This window comes from Rutidosis leptorrhynchoides, chromosome 8 (assembly GCF_046630445.1).
Source record: "Rutidosis leptorrhynchoides isolate AG116_Rl617_1_P2 chromosome 8, CSIRO_AGI_Rlap_v1, whole genome shotgun sequence".
In the NCBI taxonomy this organism is placed as follows: domain Eukaryota; kingdom Viridiplantae; phylum Streptophyta; class Magnoliopsida; order Asterales; family Asteraceae; genus Rutidosis; species Rutidosis leptorrhynchoides.
In genome coordinates, this window is record NC_092340.1 from 271,843,019 (window position 1) to 271,862,829 (window position 19,811).

Below are 19,811 nucleotides of genomic sequence, written 5' to 3' on the forward strand. Positions count from 1 at the left end.
TTATAATCCCGTGACCATGGGTTTTGGTATTGAGAAATGAATCTCGGGTAGTGCGGATTCATGGTGACTCGGGTTGTTCGGTCACCTTATTTGAGGTAGTGAATCTCGGGTAGTGCGGATTCACGATGACTCGGGTTGTTCGGTCATCTTATGGTTGAGAAGTGAATTTCGGGTTGTGCGAATTCACAAGGCTCGGGTAGTTCGGCCAATGTTCGTGTGATTGAGGTTAAGGGGTTAACCTTGTGCATTATTATTATTGTTTATATATTAATGTGTTGTTGTGTTGTAGCTAACCCTCCGGGTGTAGCTATTTGGCGATGTTCACTTTGTCGTTGGTGGACTCTTATTTGTGTTGTATCTTTAGCTCGTTGCTTAGATCGTACGGTATGCTTAGTGTAGATGCTTTATACTTGGATGCCCCGGTATGCGGTATTTGTTTGTGTGGCGTATTCATTTTATACATATATATGTATGTAGTATGTTATCATTCACTAAGCATTAGCTTACCCTCTCGTTGTTGACTCTTTTTATAGATCGCATGCGGATATGGTGGCTCGGGTAAGCGCGAGGACTAGAAGACGTGCATAGTTGCTTTAGTGACTTGCTTTTGGATCATTTAGGATTGGGTAGCGTATCCCCAATCGCCATGCTCGGCTTTGTATTGTATTAAAGTCTTTTGGTCAAATATTGTATTTCGGTACTTAAGGTGGTAAAATGGGTCGTTGTGGGACCCGCTTCGTAAACTCAATTTTATTAATTAAACGTGCTAGTTTTATATATATGAATTTATGGTTAAAAGCGTTTTGGCTAAAAATGTCGGGAACTAGTCAAACATTTTCGTTAAATTGACTTCCGGGGACAGCGGGCTGTCCAGGTGGTTTGGCGCGCCGCGCACCCACCTGGCGCGCCGCGCAAATGAACTGCACCAGAAAATTTTTTTTTGTTGTAAAATTTAACGGGAATTGTCGTGGTTTGGTTTGGGTTGTTACAGGTTTCAAATTGTTTTTTAAAGCGTATGTATCTGATATGTTATCTTTGTTGAATTAGGATGGAATATGCCTACTTAATGTAGATGATCAGCCATTGGTTCAAAGTTGTCATTGGTGCAAAGTTACCATGAATGGGCCTATGTGATGTATTTATGAAAACTGCAATTATGGGTAAAATGCATGTGATGTATTTATCATCTAAATTGAATTGAATTATTTGTAGTTGATTTTTAGTAGATAATTGTTTGATTTTATGTGGTGTAATGATGTCATTAGAATCTAAAACTATGCCTTTTTGAGTGTCTGGGTCTTGATTTGGTAAGGATTGTTAAGATTGAAAATTTGATTAAATTACTTTTGTTTTATTCTTTTTGATTTTTTTTTTTTTTTTTTTTTTTTTTTTTTTTTGCGATTTGTTCATATGATATTAGCTATGTTGTTTTATTTTGTAGATGATCGGCCATTGGTGCAAAGCTACCATGAAGAAGTGATAACAAGATTAAAAAAAAACTCATTGCATTATTAACAAAAATGTACTGTAAATTTTTATTTTTATGATTTTAAAAAGGTATACCTATTTGAGAATAGGCCTATTTAATGTTAACACTGATTGTTTTTTGTATTGAAAACATGGGATCAAGCTACAACTTTAGATGACGAAAAATTTGGTTGGCATCAATGGAAGACTTTATGTGACTAGGTATGAAAAATGTTAAACATGTATTTTTTAATGTGTTGCTGACACGTGAGCAATTATTAGCAAATAGTTGTAGATACCTTGCAAATAATATGAATGCTGATGAAATCACTTATATGATCGGCTTTCTTTTCATTCTACAACGTTGGTTAGTTATCTGTTTACATTGCATCATGTTAGTTATCTGTTATTTATATGTTGTTGTTTTTGAGGTGTTGACGTGTGAATGATGAAAGAAATTTGCAATTTAAGCAAACATCTCATGATATTTTGTTAAAATTGCATCTCTGATGCAATTAATATATGGTGCTTGAATATGTTAGTGATACGTTACATTCTAATATATAATTTTTCGAACCAGGAGAGAGTAACAGGTTAAAAAATAAGCAATCAGAAGTAATTGTACCAATGGAATTGAGTGATGCCCGATGAAGAAATTGATAGAAGAGGAGGTAATTACCAAAACTAAGCTTTTTGATAGAAGAAATTGTTGGTTGGTTTAATTGTGCTTCAAAGCCGGTAATTATCAAAAGTAAGCTTTTTGTATTAGTTTTTAGGAGGCACAAATTTTGTTGACTTTGTCATACTCTTTCTCTCAAACGGAGATGCTTTTTGGAACAATTATTTTGTTGACTTTGAGTAGTAAGTATTTTGGATGTAGTGATTAATGCAATCTTCTTGGGTTTATGTAGGTTCATGTAATATTATGCCAAATACATTATTAGTATATAATGATCAACAACCCATTTAGTGATCAAAGCATACACTATTTCTTCAAAGATCACAAATATTTTGGTATTGAGTTAACTTTTTTCCTAATAGTTTTTGGATCTGTTATTGAGATTATATTTTATTTATGTTGAAAGCTATTTGGTGCAGAATACTTTCTTTACGCAAGCCACAGTACATTGTGCTTCAAAGGATGGTAGATAGTCATGGAAACTTTATTGCAAGTGGCAAAAGCTCCTGAAGGAATTGGAGGGGTTATTTAGTGGAAACTTTATTGTAAATGTTCGGGTAAATCTAACTTTGTTAATTTTGACCCAACATTTAAGTAATCAAGACTATTAAAAGATATGTCTTCGAGAAATTTTTGTACATAAAACATCTCATTAAACTGTTTCGTTTAAACAAACCCGTGATTTCACGGGTCATTTCACTAGTATCTACTAAAATTTATACGATATCTTCAATCAATTTATATTATAACATGTCAATCTCTAATTATCTATTACATAACCCTAATAGTTTGTTATATTGTATTTGTTTTGCTCTTATTTGCCTTCTGTTACAAAATGCAAGAGGAAAAGGGAAGCAAGTTGCTAAGTTGTTGAAGATTGAGAACTTTCTGAAGAGTCTTTTTGGTTTGGAATTTTAATATTACATTTTCTTTACGACTTACAAGTTTTAGTGTTTGTTTTTGTAAGTTTCAATAGTTATTATCAAACATGTTTGTATCGACTATTATAAAAAGTTAAGTTCATAATGTTTACAGCAGGCAGCGGTTCATGACAAAAAGTTTGCTTTGTCTCAAACATGTTTACGGCAGAGGTTCATGACATAAGGTTCGTGACATAAGAAGTACTCCCTCCGTCCCTAAATTATTGTCCAGTATTCCATTTTGGGATGTCCCAAATTAATTGTCTACTTCCATAAATAGAAAGGAAAGGAGATATTTCATTGGTGGATATGGAGAGAGAAGATATTTCATTGGTGGAGAAATAAAGTTAGTGGGATTTCCTAAAACTGTGTGTTTTTTGTCTGGGGACAATTAATCTGGGACGGAGGGAGTATGATTTATGTGTCGTGAAGTCGTGAACCATATCTAAATATCTAAGAAGTAAGAACTCTCATGAACCAAATCACATCGAAAAGCATTTTTATTTCTATTTTTTTTGTACGTATGCATAGTGATAAAATCAAAGAATTATATAACTTCAGTTTTGTGATGTTATAACTTCAGTTTTGTGATGTACTTGTGTAGTTATGTGTTTGATTTGACTTATTTTGTAAATATTTTAATTTTGTATGAATTAGTATTTAATTTGATTCGGTACCAAACGGTATACTACCCCTTTCTACCGTACCGATATCGGTACCGAACCGAGTATATCGGTACCGTATTCGGTACTACCAACCGGTTCGGTATCAATACAGTACCACGCTCATCCCTAGGTATGATGGTAGACTTCTTGGGAAAGTTATTTTATATTTGATAAATTAAATTCAGCTAGACTTTTTGAAAAAATAAGGGTAATAACATTTCCATCACATTTTTTATAAATTCACCACAAATATGCTTTAACAAGTTGTACATTACAACTCATTAATGCATACTTGTGGTAGATTTATCAAAAGGTGTTACGGAAGTCTCTAAAATCCTTATAGAATAGAAGTTAGTTTATAAAAGCCTTTAAGTACTTAAGATAGAGAACTAAAAAAATAACATATTCAAAAAAAAAAACAGTGCGTTCACACTACATCTGAAGTGATTAGCAGAAAAACTTCAAATGTTCATTAATTTGATCTTTAAGATCTGATATATATACGTGGGAGATTTACCATGGGCAAGAATTCTGGAGGTAAGAAGAGCAAAACAGGTATACAAACGGGGACTAGGGTATTACGTATGCCTGGCAAACGGGTCAGGTTGGGTCGGTTTGGGTAACGGGTCAATATGGTTTTGGGTTGAAATGGGTCATAGGTCAAACGGGTCAAAATGGTTCAGGTTGGGTCGGTTTGGGTAATGGGTCGAAACGGGTCACAGGTCAGTTGGGTCAAATGGGTTACATCGCTTTTTTTTTTTACATTTATTACATTATTTTAGTTATTATTATTTATTATATATACATAAGAACTATTAATAAACATAATAAATGATATAACCATAAATGCTTTCATAAACTTTTGACGGATGAAACATTTTGTGCTCGACCCATTTGACCCGTTCACAAAACCCATTTGACCCATTTCTATTTATTGATTTTTGAGTATTGATACCCATTAGACCCGTTCCTTCAGTTTTTTTATAGGACTTAATAGGTTGGAGAGAAACACATTTAGATCTTTTTTTTAAGTTTTAATTTACATTTTTAGGCTTAATTTTTCTCAAGACCCAATTGACCTGAAAGTTTGACCCATTTGACCCGAATTTGAGTGTATGGGTCACAATTGCCAGGTCTACTATTACGCAATAGAAAAATTGATTTAGATTTGAAGGGATCTGGAGGAAGTGACAATTTGTCGGATGATGAAACCGAACTATCTTCAAAGATTCAAAACGATACACATGTAAACTATTGTCCACAATCTGTGGAACCTAATCCTAAGGAACAGGAAGAATCAGAAGAGATGCAGGGGATTGAAAATAAATTAGAATCGATGTTATCTGGAACAAAAGATGTACCGAAGGAAGATGACAAGGTTAGTGTCCATTCTGTTGATACTTGGGATGAATATGATGTATACAAGGCTAAAGATGATGAGTTTCCACTATTGGGAAAGAATGGTGATGTAGAACTAAACAAGTCAGGGGCTAACCTGAAAATGTTTTCATACATCAAGGCTGTTGTTGGATCAAAAAATAAACAAAAGAAGGTAAATTTTCGTTTGATTCAACAAGTGAATACAGATAATGAAGTAGACGTTGTTCTGCCTATTGAATCAATACAGGAGGCAACCATGAGGTACAAAAATACTTTATATGGATATTTTTTGGGACATAGATTGCCTTTCCCTGCTGTACACAATTATGTTATGAACGCTTGGAAAAAGTTTGGCATTGAAAAAACAATGATGAACGCAAAAGGCTTCTACTTTTTCAAGTTTGCTACTGAACAAGGATTAATGGGTGTTATGGAAAGTGGCCCGTGGATGATTCGCATGGTACCTATTATACTTAATAAATGGTCACCGAATATTTCACTAACCAAGGAAGATTTAACAAAGGTCCCAATTTGGGTGAAGCTACATGATGTCCCTTTAGCCGGTTTCAATGAAACGAGTTTAAGTATGATTGCGTCCAAACTGGGTAATCCACTAATGTTAGACTCATATACGTCTACCATGTGCCTTGAGGCATGGGGTAGACCGAACTATGCAAAGGCAATGATTGAAATATCGTCTGAAACTGATTTACGGGATATGTTGAAGGTGGCTACACCGAACGAGATAGAGGGCGAGAAAACAATTGATGAGATAAAGGTTGTGTAGCGACCCGACAAAATCGTCATTGACGGCGCCGTCTACTTAGGTCCCGTTACGTGGTCATAAGTCTTTAAAACAACATTTTACCAAAAGTATGTCGCATTCATTTCAAAAGTAAAGATGTTTCAAGGTTTACAAAGTAGTTCGACAACTAGTTACATAACAAAGTTTAAAGTACAATTGAAACATATGCGACACAATTTGAAAGTAGCCAAAAGACGCTCCACGTATGCATGTATACTCGACATCCAAGCAAGTATCAAAAGTAATGAGCGGAAGCATGTATCACAAAACGTTCAAGGACCTGAGAAAAACATAGAAATATGTCAACGAAAACGTTGGTGAAATCATAGGTTTAAGTAAGTAAGTACAAGTGAACCACAAGATTTGTAACATTGATATAATAGTAAACCATTCCAAAATTTGTTTCACGAGCACCCAATTATCAATGCTTAACATTCCTTCCATAGAACCCCATCACAATAGTGTTAGAACATACACTGTTTCTCTAAAATATATTTCATTCGTAGACGGTAGCGAACCGCCTGAATGAGGGTTTGTCAAACCCATATGGCCATATAACATAAGTTCTCGCTTACACCCGGCAAGTGTAACTAATGATAATCGAATTGAGGATTTTTGTTCAAACTCGTATGTAGAATGTTTGTTTTCCTGTACTTGTGTTCACTTAGTAAAAAGAAACGTTTATGTTTTCTCATCCCAATTGTAAGTTCAAAAGAGTAAAAGTGGGACTATGATCTCACCTTGAGTGCACGTATGTAAAAGTACTTCAACAAGTAAACGTGTGCAAGAACGAATGCTAGTCTTGACCTAAACAAATAGGTTTGTATCAATATCGGTAAACACGGTCGGTCAAAGTGTTCAATTAGTCCTATGGCTCGTTAAGACTATTATAATAGCATGTGAATCAAATTGTCATGTTTCATGCAAGGTACAAGTATAAAAGCATGTTAGAATGATCGCATAATTATTTGGTTAAGTTTGATTAAAAGTCAACTTTGGTCGGGTCAAAGTCAACGAAAAGTCAACAAGTTCGGGTCGGGTCCCGAACTATTTTTCTGAGGTTTTTAATCATATATGATCATGTTAGAACAGGTTACATGTGAATCGGAGGTGCGTAGCATAGCAAACATTTTTCGTAAAATGATAAAACAAAACAGAAACTGGCAGTGTAACTGGACGGCGTCGAGATTTGCTGGACGGCGTCCAGCATTGAAGGCCTGGACGGCGTCCAATAATCTGGACGGCGTCCAGATTGGTATGCAGACCCTGTTTCTGCTGCAACAAATAAATGCACGAACCAAACTTCAAACATTCCCAATTTATGACCCGCAAACAACCAAAACATGTATTTTATATCATCGGAAAGGTATTTTGACGAGGAAAACAACTAAACACATTTCAACAATTAATTCAATACTTGCAACAACCCAAATCATATTCAATGCTCATCATTTAATGCATTCAAGTTCATAAATGCAATTCAATGATTCGGGCAACCAATTTACACGAAAGATATGTCGTTTCGAAGATAATTAAACATACAATACAACTAAACACTTACTAATAACATCTCATGTCATTCAAAGCATCAAAGGTTCATTTCAAGTTCATCAAACCCTAACCCAAATCCACCAAAATCAATAATCAAGTTTATGAAGTTTTCTAAAGCAACCTACACATCCAATTGAAGCTAGTGATACTAGGAACATATTTAATACTTGCACTTTATCATAACAACAACATTAAATCATCCAAAACTCAAAATCAAACACACACTTTTCATGTTCATGCTAGTTACACTAAAACAACGAGATCGGGCATATAAATCATATATTCATGTTAGACTTGAGCCATAGACACTAATTAACAACTTTATAAGTTAAAAACATCAAGAATACAAAATCTAGTGATTTTAAAAAGTTACCCAAATGTAATGAAATCGGTATGGAATCGAAGAGGAAGTTGCAAGGATTCCAAAAATGCAATTTGTTTTGTTGCTAGCTTCCAAATCCGAATTTAGATGATGAATTCTTGTTGGTGTTCTTGAGAGAAAAAGGAAGTAGTAAAAGTGAAAGGGAAGAAATGAATGGATGAGAGTGAAGTGTTGACCCTTTGACCTAGTCAAAGGTTTGGTTATTTGGCAAGTTTGGTCCCTCTAGTTTCATTCGGTGCGTGAATTACCTAAACGAGATAATTTAAAACGCGTATCAACGGAAGATGTTATAAATATATAACGGACTTTAAAATGAATAAACGGAAAGTAAACGGAAAAAGGCGGGATGTTACAAGTTGAATATGAATGGCGCCCACCGAGATGTTCGTGTTGTAAAATATTTGGTCATAGAGATGCTGAATGTCCGAGAATGATAAAGGTTGATACTAGTACAGTTGTTGCTACAAGCGATGGGTTTAAACAAGTTAAGTATGGAAAAGGGCCAATGAAAGCTGATGGGCATAATCAAGCTGTAACTAAAAATGGGGTGTATGTGGGAAAGGTAAAGCAGAAGTTTGTTTATCGGCCAAAGACAACAGGTAATAAAACTACCCAAGTGGATACGAATATTGCTAGTACAAGTGAGAGAAAAAATAATTATGCTATGTTAAATCCATTTGAAACACTGAATAAATGTAATGAGGAAGGTGAAATACAAGAGGTGGTAAATGGAAAAGAAAATCAAGAGGACCAGGAGGATCAAATAAATGACGTGGAACCTTGTCTAGATGAAACAGCTAGATTCATGGCGGCAAAAACTTCTGAGGGGGCAAGCACTCCCGGTCTTGTCGGTTTACATGATTAATGTGGCGTCATGGAATATTCGAGGCTTGAACCGTCTCCCGAAACAAAGTGAGGTTCATGAGGTTATGGTAGGGAATAAGTTGAGTATATGTGCCATTTTGGAATCGCATGTAGCTATAGAAAAGTTAAGTCGTATTTGTAATTTAGTGTTTCCTTCATGGTATTGGACTTCTATATGGGGGGTACTAGGATTATTATTGGTTGGAACCCTTCTACTGTTCAATTGATGGTGCTAGCTGCTTCTGACCAAGCAATCCATTGTAAGGTCAAATCGAGTTTGGATAATTCTATTTTTTTGTCTCGTTTGTTTATGCGGCGAACAAGTACATTCAGCGAAGGCCTTTATGGCGGGAATTAATCATGCATAATTCTGTTGTGGGGATAGAGCCGTGGGTTATCATGGGTGATTTTAATGCATCTTTAAGTACTGATGAGTCTTCTATGGGGTCGTCTAGAGTTACTATTTCGATGTATGAATTCAAAGAGTGTGTTAAGGCTATTCAGATGGTTGATGTGAACCATTCAGGATTTCGATTTACATGGAACCAAAGGCCTAATTCAGACACGGGGATGTTGAAAAAACTAGATAGAGTCATGGCGAATGATGCTTTTATAGATAAATTTATAGACTCCCATGTGGTTTTTCAGGCCTATCGCATCTCTGATCATTGTCCAGCAATTTTAAAGATTCCTATTTCAGAAGAGACTAAACATAAGCCATTTAAGTTTAACAATTATATTGCTGAACACTCTGAATTTTTAAAAATTGTGCAAGAGGGATGGAATGCTGAGATTCAAGGACACATGATGTTTAAGGTGGTAAAAAGATTAAGGTTACTTAAGAAACCCCTTAGGAAATTGATGTGGTTAAAGGGCAATCTCAATAAGAATGTTACTGATGTGCGCAAGGACTTAGAAGAAGCTCAGAAGCAGCTAGATGATGATCCCCATTGTATTGAGAAAAGAAGGAGGGAAGGGGAGATTCTGCACAAATATATAGAAGCTCTTATAGAAGAGGAATGTTTTTTGAAGCAAAAAGCGAAGGTGGAATGGTTACGTGTGGGAGATAGTAATTCTAACTATTTCCATAAAGTTGTTCGTGGGAGAGTACATCGAAACAGGATTCAAGCTATTGAAAATCCACAAGGAGATATGGTTGAAGGAAGGCAGGTTCCCAATACTATTGTTACTCATTTTTCTAATTTTCTTGGCTTGGCAAAAAACTGTGCAGATATAGTGGAGCCTCAAAATTTATTTACAAGAAGGATTGATTCGTTGAAGGCTGCTGCTATGATCCGTGATATTTCTGATGCAGAAATCCGAGCAGCTATATTTGACATTGGTGATAGTAAATCGCCGGGCCCCGATGGTTTTTCATCGTTTTTCTTTAAAAAATCGTGGGATATTATTGGTTCGGATGTAAGTACAGCAATTAAACACTTCTTTCATAATGGAAGACTGCTAAAGGAACTCAACCACACTGTTATCGCCCTAATTCCTAAGGTTCAATCTCCTTCAAAGGTGTCGGAATACAGGCCTATCTCGTGTTGCAACGTCATATACAAGTGTATAAGCAAAGTGATTACAAATCGTATAAAATCGAGCCTAGAAGATATTGTGAGTATAAACCAGTCCGCTTTCATTCCAGGGAGGAGAATATCTGATAATATTCTTCTGACGCAAGAGATTATGAAAAATTACCAACTGGATAGAGGAGTGTCAAGATGTGCTTTTAAAGTTGACATTCAAAAGGCGTATGATACAGTGGACTGGAAGTTTTTAAGGAAGGTGTTGAAAGGTTTTGGTTTCCCTAGTTTGATGATCAAGTGGATTATGCGATGTGTAACAACAACATCTTTTTCTATCAATATTAACGGAGAAATGCATGGCTATTTTATTGGAAAAAGAGGGCTTCGACAGGGTGACCCTATGTCTCCTTATTTATTCGCGTTAGTGATGGAGGTTTTTTCTTTGATGTTAATGAGAAAAATGGCTCAAACAGAGGGCTTCAAGTACCACCCAAAATGCGATGATTTGAAAATTATTAATCTATGTTTTGCCGACGATTTATTCTTGTTTTCTTATGCTAATGTGGATTCAGTTAAATCTATTAAAGAAGGTTTAGAAGAATTCAAAGAATGTTCGGGGTTAAATTCTAGTCTTTCGAAGAGCACGGTTTTTTTTGCAAATGTTCCTTCATCAGTTAAGGCGCAAATCATTCAGATTTTACCATTTGACGAGGGGGTTCTTCCGGTCACATACTTGGGAGTCCCTTTGGTTTCTCCGCGCCTGCTATATCGGGACTGTAAAGTTTTGGTGGAGAGAGTGAAGAAAAAGGTTGATGATTGGAAAAATAAGTTTTTGTCCTTTGCCGGGAGAGTTCAACTTATTATTTCGGTCCTTACCTCAATGCAAGTTTATTGGTCATCGGTTTTCATATTGCCCGATGCTATTATCAAAGATATTGAAAAATTGCTTCGCGGTTTTTTGTGGTGTCAGGGAGATATGAAGAAAGGAAAGGCAGGGAGATATGAAGAAAGGAAAGGCAAAAGTAAAATGGGATGACTTGTGTTTACCAAAAGATGAAGGTGGTTTGGGAATTAAAAGATTGAAATATTGGAACATTGCTCTTATGGCAACTCATGTTTGGCGTATTTTACACCACAAGGAATCATTGTGGGTGAAATGGGTTCATGTTTATCATTTAAAAGATAAATCGTTTTGGGAGGTCCCTATTAAACCGGATGTTAGTTGGAGTTGGAGAAAGATTTTAATGACACGAAACGTGATTCATAAGCATTTTTTTCATAAGATTGGGAATGGCCAAGACTCTCTTGCATGGTTTGATGTTTGGGATGTAGCAGGTCCTCTTTTTAATTTTGTGTCATGGCGCGACATAAATGGAGCTGAATTTCATCCTTATTCAAAGGTCGGTGATATTACTTTAAATGAACAATGGTCTTGGCCTATTTTTTGGTACCATAAATACCCTCAACTCCTTCAAATTCATGTGCCTGTGTTGACTGATACACATGATTCTATCAAATGGAGAGGAGTAGATGGGTCGTTGTCTGATTTTTCGGTTGCAACTTCTTATGAAGACATTCGTTCAAGGGCTGTTAAAGTGAATTGGTTCAGAGTTATTTGGTTCACCCAATCTATTCCTCGGCATGCTTTTGTAGCGTGGCTTCTAATGAGAGAAAAATTAAAGACTCATGATAAAATGAAAGCTTGGGAGGTTCATAATCAAGTGCTTTTATGCCCGTTGTGTAAGTTATGCCCGGACTCACACGCTCATCTGTTTTTTGATTGTTGTTACTCTAGAGAGGTATGGGACAAAGTGCAACAAATGATGCTTAATATGAGTAGCAGTTATGATTGGCAGCTTGTCTCTAACGAGTTAGCTAATGTTTCGATTAATAGCGCTTCGGGTGTGGTGGCTAAATTAATGTTTGCTGCTTCGGTGTATTTTATTTGGCAAGAGCGGAACGACAGGTTATTCAAAGGGAAAGTGCGTTTAAAAGACAGATTATTTGAAGATATTTATTCTACGGTTCGTATGAAGATCATGACGGTCAGATTTAAAGATTCAAGACAAGTTCGACAGATCAAGATTGCGTGGAAGTTAAATTAGTTCTTGTGGGTTGTTGGTGTTTCATGCTTTCTTTAGCTTACAACAACAACAACAATACCCAATCCCGCATATGCGAGGTATGGGGGAGGTTAGATGTAGACAATCCTTCCTCTATCCTAGAATAGAAGAGAAGTCGTTTCTCTATCCACGAGTCGAGAAAAAATTCTCTACCCGCATGAAGAGAACGTCATCCCTCTCCCTACCCCAGAGTAGAGAGATTGCTTCCGTGCGGACCTCCGGCCTATATATTAAAAAAATAATAATAAATAAATAATAAAAAAAATAAATAAATAAATAGATAAATAAATAAATAAATAAATAAATAAAAATAAATAAATAAATAAAAGTGAGAGTAAAAAATATAGGCCATGGAAATGGTAGGAATCAAATTTCCATGGGTATTTAAACCTGCCTGAAAATTAATTTAGGCTCTAATCGGCAGTCAAGACGCCACAAATCGACGCTTGTTGTTGCCTCGAATAATAGAGCCAAAGACCTTGTGAACATAACACGAGAGGCATGCCAGGTGAAAGTTGTTGCGCACGCAAAGAGCCAACCACCTGGGACAAACCAAACACCACTCATGCACCTTTACGGTAGACATTCCCGAAGCCATACAACTAAAAGAAAACCAACGAAGCTCAAAAGCAAAGAAGGTCGTCCTCCGTCCTAATGGCCCCAAGATGCACCGAACGATGCGATACGCACTCACACACACACACACACCCCACCCCCACCCCCACCCACCTTCCCACACCCACAAGTACACACCCACATACACACACCCCCACACCCTCACACACACACCCACACCCACACCCACACCCACACAAACACCCCGAAAACACACACCACACAACATTCCCAAAACACCCACACGCACAAAAAACACACCTACATACATACCTATATACATCCGTACAAAAGCAAAACTACATACATACATGAAACTTGTACGTACATACATACCTATATCCACACATACATGCAATCATACATACATATCTACATAAGCATACAAATCTACGTACGTACCATTTACATATACACTTAGATACATACATCCTTACCTACATACAAACGTACCTACATAAGCAAACATACAAGAAAAGCATACCTCCATAACATAACAACAAACAACCATAAACAAGAGTTCATACAAACAAACGTTTAAACATACATACAAACATACATGCATACTCAAAAAAAAAAAAAAAAAAAAAAAAAAAAGTCTACAAGTAATGCTACAAGTACATAAAACGGATAGTAAAGATAGAAGTAATAATACAAATAATAGTAGCTATTAAAAGTTACTAGAAGAAATAATAATATTAATATTAATAAAACTAATAATAATAATTTTAATAATTTATATTTATATTAAAACTACAACAATTATGATAATAATAGTAAATAATAGTGGTGAAAGTAAAAAGAAATAATAGAAATAATATTAATAGTAATAATAACATAAAAATAATACTAGTAATAATCAATACTAATAAAAATGGCAATGAAACCGGTAATAATCCTAATAAAAATACACTAATAATAATAATAATAATAATAATAATAATAATAATAATAATAATAATAATAATAATAATAATAATAATAATAATAATAATAATAATAATAATAATAATAATAATAATAATAATAATAATAATAATAATAATAAAGTAATAATAATAGTAATACTAATAATAATAATAATACAAATAATAAAATAGAAAGCAACCCTACTCGACAATTCTTATTCTAGCCCTCCACGCATTCTTATTCATGCTTTCTTTAGCTTGTTGGAGGTTTTTGTTTGCTTTGGTTGGTTTTTTTTGTTGCTTTAAGGCTCACTTATAGCTCTTGCGCTTCATTGTAATCATTTATTCTTTTATTATCATTAATAAAAGCTTCGCCGGGTAACCCTTTACCCAAAAAAAAAAAGAAAAAAAAGTACTTAAGATAGAGTAAAATGCTGCAGTTTATGAAAATATAAGTACAAAAGAAAGAAAAAAAAAAGTTAAATTTTCAAACATACCCTTCGAAACTAATTTAAGCAAAACCCACGATACTAAACTTGTCTTTGTTAAAAATCAACATGTACTGCATAAGGTCTTTTACAACAAGATAACAAAGATTCAATTGTTGTGCAATGTCAACAAGAAACAAAATTGAATACAAAATTGATATCCTGATCATATGTATATGTATAATAATAATAATGATGATTGCAGTATGTTTCTCCAGTGAAAAAAAAAAACCAAATGGAAACAAAAATGGCTGCATTTAGTAGTGTACACTTTTATAGTTCACACTCGTGTTTACATGTAATTCATCGTAATAACTTGGATCTCTCTCCCTCTTTAAGAAATAAGCTTTGTTTGCTCGACGTTAATCATCTGGGCTAATTTCCCTTGCGGCAATGAAAAACATAAAACGAGCATGAAACTATGTATATCTACCTATCAACGTACCTAAAGATTTGTAAGAGTGTGAGTCAGAACTGCAAGATGTGTGGTTGGTTTTCTAAAAAACAAGAAATGTGTTCTCTACAAGGAGTAACAAATAATTAATCACATACTATTAGTAGTTTATCATTTGGGTTAAAAATCTTACGTCTTGTGCGATAAACATGGTGATAAACAGGCGGTTATGGACCAGTTTCCTCGTCATCCATTTCCTCCTCAAGAATAACATATTTTGCAGGGATAGCGCTTTGAGAACCTGACAGGTCACCTACACCTAATTTATCTTTATGCAACTTCTGATACCTGATATATATGACAAAAAAGGATACATATCAAAACTCAACAGATATCATAAAATATACAGTCTTTTTCACATGTGGGATTGGGTCTGTTGTTGTTGTTGTTGTATACAGTCTTTAATGTTAAAAGTTATATAAACTCATACTAGCCAAAACAAAAGGTGCACATGAAAGAAGAGTTTGTGTTTTTTTGTGATATCACTTACTTGTACCAGTTGAATAAACTCACACCAAACATGATTGTGACTAGGCCACCTCCTTTAAGCCATGTAAATTCATCATGAAAGTAAAACACGGCAACCTGAATATGAGCAAAAAAATCATTAAGCATGTAACAACATACATGATAATTGATATGTACAAGTAGCATATTTATTGAACAAAGATATATGTATTAGATAAGAAGGTCTTGTAAATCTTATTAATTATCATAACAAGGTCTTGTAGTTCTTATTATTTATTTATCAATTAATAGAATAACAAGAATCTGAAACTCACAAAACCATCTCAAATTAGCCTAGTAGTTGGGGTGGCCGAGGAAAAGGGTCGAAAATGGTCACGGGTTGCACCGGTTAGACTTGCATCTAATTAAAAAATACTCCAGCCTGGTCTGAATAAGAAAACCCTATCCGTTTACCCGTTTATGTTTGCATCTCACAAACTAATAATCTGGTTATCACGATGCTATGTAACAAAACAACCAAACACTATCTCCTACAACCCGCTATATGAATAAACCCATCATGATTGATCATAATCACGCGGTCACATACAAAACACACATCCAACACTTTAGAAAACCATTTAATGAGAAATATCATTAGCCTGGTGCTAAGTGAGTATCTTGAATTAGTCAGGGACTCATGGGTTACAGATTCGTAAGTAATGGGGTATGTAATTTACATTCTCGCTTAAAAAACTACTATATTCTAAATCGCATCAAACATTAAGATTTTTGGTTAAGTAAACGCAAGGTATATTGATCATGTTGTATCATCCAAGCATTAAAAATTGCACAATACCAGTATAGTGACTGCTTCCTTTACAACTCCAGCAATAGTCACTGTTACTGCACTTGTTACTGAAACAAGGATGTACTCTGTTATTACCTGCAATCATTATGAAAAAAGCCCATTTTTAAAAATAAAAAAAATATGAACGGTTAATAGTTCTTTTCATATGTTGCAACATACTGTTAAAAATTAGGGATTATTATTATTAAACATTTAAAGAAAAATATTACCATAAAAAAGGCAAGAGTTCCTCCAAAAAGCATAAGGAAAAAAGTCCTGACGATATGACCCGAGCTGTCAAAATAGGTGCTACTTTTGAATTCATGCCATGGATCGAGAGCGAGAGATAGTAAAGCAGTTAACAAGGCCATTACAGGAGTGACATAGCTCATTAAAGTAAGTGGATTTTTCAAACCTGTTTATTTATAAGCAATACAATTTTAAGTAAATACCAACAATATCAACAACAGTATTATTAAAATTGGAATTTTAAATAAAAGGAAAGTACTTACCATAAACTTCTTTCTTTGAGTTGGATGAGAATCAAAGTAGACCAATTTGTTGCCCAACCCAGCAAAGATTCAAGCATGTTTAAGTAAAATGGAAAATTAAAAAAGAAATAAGAGAATAAATATAAAGTAGTAGTATTTTTTTTTGTATAGTTGTCATAGAGAAGACGATTTCAACCCATTGACACTTAAATGGGTTGGTTTGGATTTCAAATTATCTCTAATGGGAAAAATAAAAATTTATCAAGTAAATGGGGCGTCAAAAATTGCCTAAAGTGTATTCATGACCATAAAACATTCATTACTATTATTCTTGAAATAGTGTAACTATTACAAACTTGCATAAAACACTAATTATGCAACAAAAATTTTGAAACTATTGGACAGAAAGTGTATTGGGTCAACCTAAACCGACCATTTAGTCAATGCTACCTATAAGATTCCTAATAAGAGTTGATCTGTACCTGAAGCAGGATCTGAGTCATGCTCCAACGGAAACCAGACATAACAGCCGCAAGCATAACAAAAATGAAACCCCACAAATTAAATTCTGTCTCTTTTGCAACTGTAATAATCATCATGATACAACAAATTATTACGGGCATTTAACATAATGTGAAGTTCGTAGTTATTACTATCAGACATACTTATTGGTTATATTATATTACATAAACAAAGTCATAATCGTCTAAAGTTCAAAACAGCAACAGCAGTTATATTCACTATTCTGAAATGAGATATAATACCTGTCAATAACACCCCAATGGATATTATCAACATAATGCCCAAAAGCTTTAAGCTTGGAGACTCCAACCTACATAACAAATTGATATATATTCAAAAATCAGTTGCTTTGATAAATAGTAATAACACTTCAAGATTTATGAAAAAAAATTACCTGAATGCAAAAGCAAATATAAGTAGAAATATCGGAGCAGCTGATTTACACTGCAAAATGAAAGAAAAAACATATAACTTTTCTACCCAACAATTCAAAATAAAGTGGAGAGTATATGATAACAGACCATGGTGGCAAATGTGACAGAAATAAAAACAAGTGACGCATTGCTCAAATTAATATCCAGTGCTGTTCCAAGAGCCGTTGGTACAACTGTGAAAGTCAAAGCGGATCTGTCAAATGTACAAGAATATTACACCTACAATATCAACCTAAAAAGATGCACAACTTGAAACTCGTCATAACGTCTAATTGCGTACAATATACAAGAACATGAAACTACATAAGGATATTTATTAGATATTATTACCTCTCATAAAGTAGTCCTTCCATGACATAGTTACAGTCGGTTGAAAACGTTCAGACCACAAGTACGTAACCGCATTTGCAAAAACTGCTTGCATCGAAAAATGAATAGTGTTCATTAACATAGGAGCAGGAAACTTTCCCATATCATCTCCCAATAAAGTTTTATTATACCTATTACCATGTTCAAAAACACATTAAAAGACTCATACTTATAATTACTATAGTAAAAAAACAAGTTATAGTAACAAGTAGACTTACAATGTTAAGAATGTGCTGAATGTATACCACACAAGTATCAAAAACAATGTCTTGAGTATATCAGCAACGATAATGGGACTCTTGGATCTCTCAACATAATTAGAATTCGGATACTTCAACTCGCTATTCGAATCATCGTTTTCGATACCGAACGAAACACGTTTTTCGTTTACATTCACTCGCCTAGGACTAAGAGTAGGAGCCAATTCAGTATCACTACTACCACCATTCATCTTGATACTTTACACCAAGATCTAAATTCTCATAATGTCAAACAATTTCTTTAAACAATCCCAAATCCAAGATTCAATTTTTCTTTAATCTAATCCTTCAATCTCTTCAATTCAGTTTCATAACCCTAACCCCATAAAAATTCAACCTTTAGCTTACTAAATTACAACAAAGTTCAAGATCTTTTGAAATATTAAACAAGCTCACAGACCCAACTGATCCAAATCTTGTAAACATTAACCTGCTTTGATCCAATGTTATAAATCAGAAATTAAAATCTTTTGCTGCTCAATGAAGTTAAATACAACATAAAGTAAACCAAAAAAATTAAGTATATATATCATAGCATATGTAAGTATTGAAGCAAGTAACCAAAAATGGATGAAAAACATACCTGGGTATGTTATGAATTCATAAAGATTGTGAAAATTTCAAGAAACACAGAGAGATCTTGTGGAGAAAAAAAGAAAGAACCAAGTGGTGGGTGGGTGGGTGGGTTTTAATGTTTATTATTTAGGTTAGTTATCGGTTGTCAACGTTGTCTCTGTTTTTCAAGTTGTCGTGTCTCTACGTAAAGTGAATGGGATGCCTTACTTTTAGTAAATTTCAAGTTATTTGATTGGCTGGCTCCTTAGATATTGTGTATTTTTGTCTAAATAATAATCCAATCGATCCGAATGTGGGTGAGTCGGGTAACCCGATTAGTATTCGAGTTACCACATCAATTTATGAATTAGCTTGAAAATATGTCGACTTACATGAAACAGAAGTAACAGTATTTAAACAACAAAAATAGAGAAATTTATTTAAATAAAAAAGGTAGTTAATATATTTCTGCAAGTTCACATATTAGTTTGGTAGGGGTTGTTTTTGTAGGTATGTTTGCTAGAATTTCTGTTATAGTCGTATTGTTCTTTGTAGATTGTAGCTTGTTATGTTTGTTTTTGTGGTTTTGAGATGTTGATTTGGTGCCCGTTTACCGGTTCTAGTTAGCGGGTTGTGTTCTGTTTATTGGAATCAGGCCATTTCTTAGTTTGGTCTGTTTATATCAGTTTTTAGGTTCTTTCATAAATGAAGGTTCTTAGTTTTTAATAAAAATCGTTATTTTTAGCCGAGAAAAAAAAAACAGTTTCTAGGCTTGTATTTGGTGTACGATCTAAAATTCAATATTGAAAATTGTAATCCTAACTTGAATTCAAATTCAATTTGTTAAGAGTCAAAGTTATGTTCTATTCACAATCCCCAAAGAAAGTGGTCGCTCATCGTCATCAAGTACCCGCTAAGGTCGACATAGCATTAGCTTCCTATATTATATGCCAAAAGATTGATTCAAGTTCCGTGCTGCACACCACTCCTCGAGGCCAAGGACGGGGTCGAACCGTCATTCCAGGATTTCCAGTCCGATACATTTCCATTATG

At 34.4% G+C, this 19,811-nt stretch overlaps 2 protein-coding genes across 4 annotated transcripts; one reads left to right on the top strand and one right to left on the bottom strand.

The window, feature by feature from the left end:
• Positions 1-6,000: 6,000 nt before the first annotated feature.
• LOC139861399 (probable sugar phosphate/phosphate translocator At1g06470) lies at positions 6,001-18,875 on the bottom strand. 3 transcript variants are annotated; one of them, XM_071849784.1, is made up of 13 exons: positions 18,787-18,875; positions 18,162-18,633; positions 17,905-18,074; positions 17,662-17,747; positions 17,535-17,584; positions 17,383-17,450; positions 17,101-17,201; positions 16,640-16,652; positions 16,358-16,542; positions 16,137-16,223; positions 15,321-15,415; positions 14,964-15,118; positions 6,001-6,196 (listed from the first exon to the last, which is right to left on the bottom strand). In XM_071849784.1, the coding sequence occupies exons 2-12, from the start codon at positions 18,392-18,394 to the stop codon at positions 14,998-15,000; spliced, it is 1,209 nt and encodes a 402-aa protein (XP_071705885.1). In that variant the 5' UTR covers positions 18,395-18,633; positions 18,787-18,875; the 3' UTR covers positions 6,001-6,196; positions 14,964-14,997. The 3 variants fall into 3 exon arrangements, with proteins under 3 accessions (XP_071705885.1, XP_071705884.1, XP_071705883.1); XM_071849783.1 differs by lacking the exon at positions 6,001-6,196 and adding an exon at positions 14,425-14,760; XM_071849782.1 differs by lacking the exon at positions 6,001-6,196 and adding an exon at positions 14,425-14,821.
• LOC139864215 (uncharacterized) lies at positions 11,346-12,347 on the top strand. The gene has a single exon (XM_071852799.1). It carries the CDS (start codon positions 11,346-11,348, stop codon positions 12,345-12,347), a length of 1,002 nt encoding a protein of 333 aa, XP_071708900.1.
• Positions 18,876-19,811: the final 936 nt, after the last annotated feature.

Excerpts from the sequence above, each read along its gene's own strand:
- LOC139861399 (XM_071849784.1), bottom strand. The coding sequence starts at position 18,394 with ATGAATGGTGGTAGTAGTGATACTGAATTGGCTCCTACTCTTAGTCCT. Across the intron at positions 17,585-17,661 it reads CTGTCACATTTGCCACCATG|TGTAAATCAGCTGCTCCGAT; the intron begins GTCTGTTATCAT and ends TTCATTTTGCAG. Across the intron at positions 15,416-16,136 it reads AGGAAGCAGTCACTATACTG|GTTGCCGTGTTTTACTTTCA; the intron begins GTATTGTGCAAT and ends GCTCATATTCAG.
- LOC139864215 (XM_071852799.1), top strand. The coding sequence starts at position 11,346 with ATGGCAACTCATGTTTGGCGTATTTTACACCACAAGGAATCATTGTGG.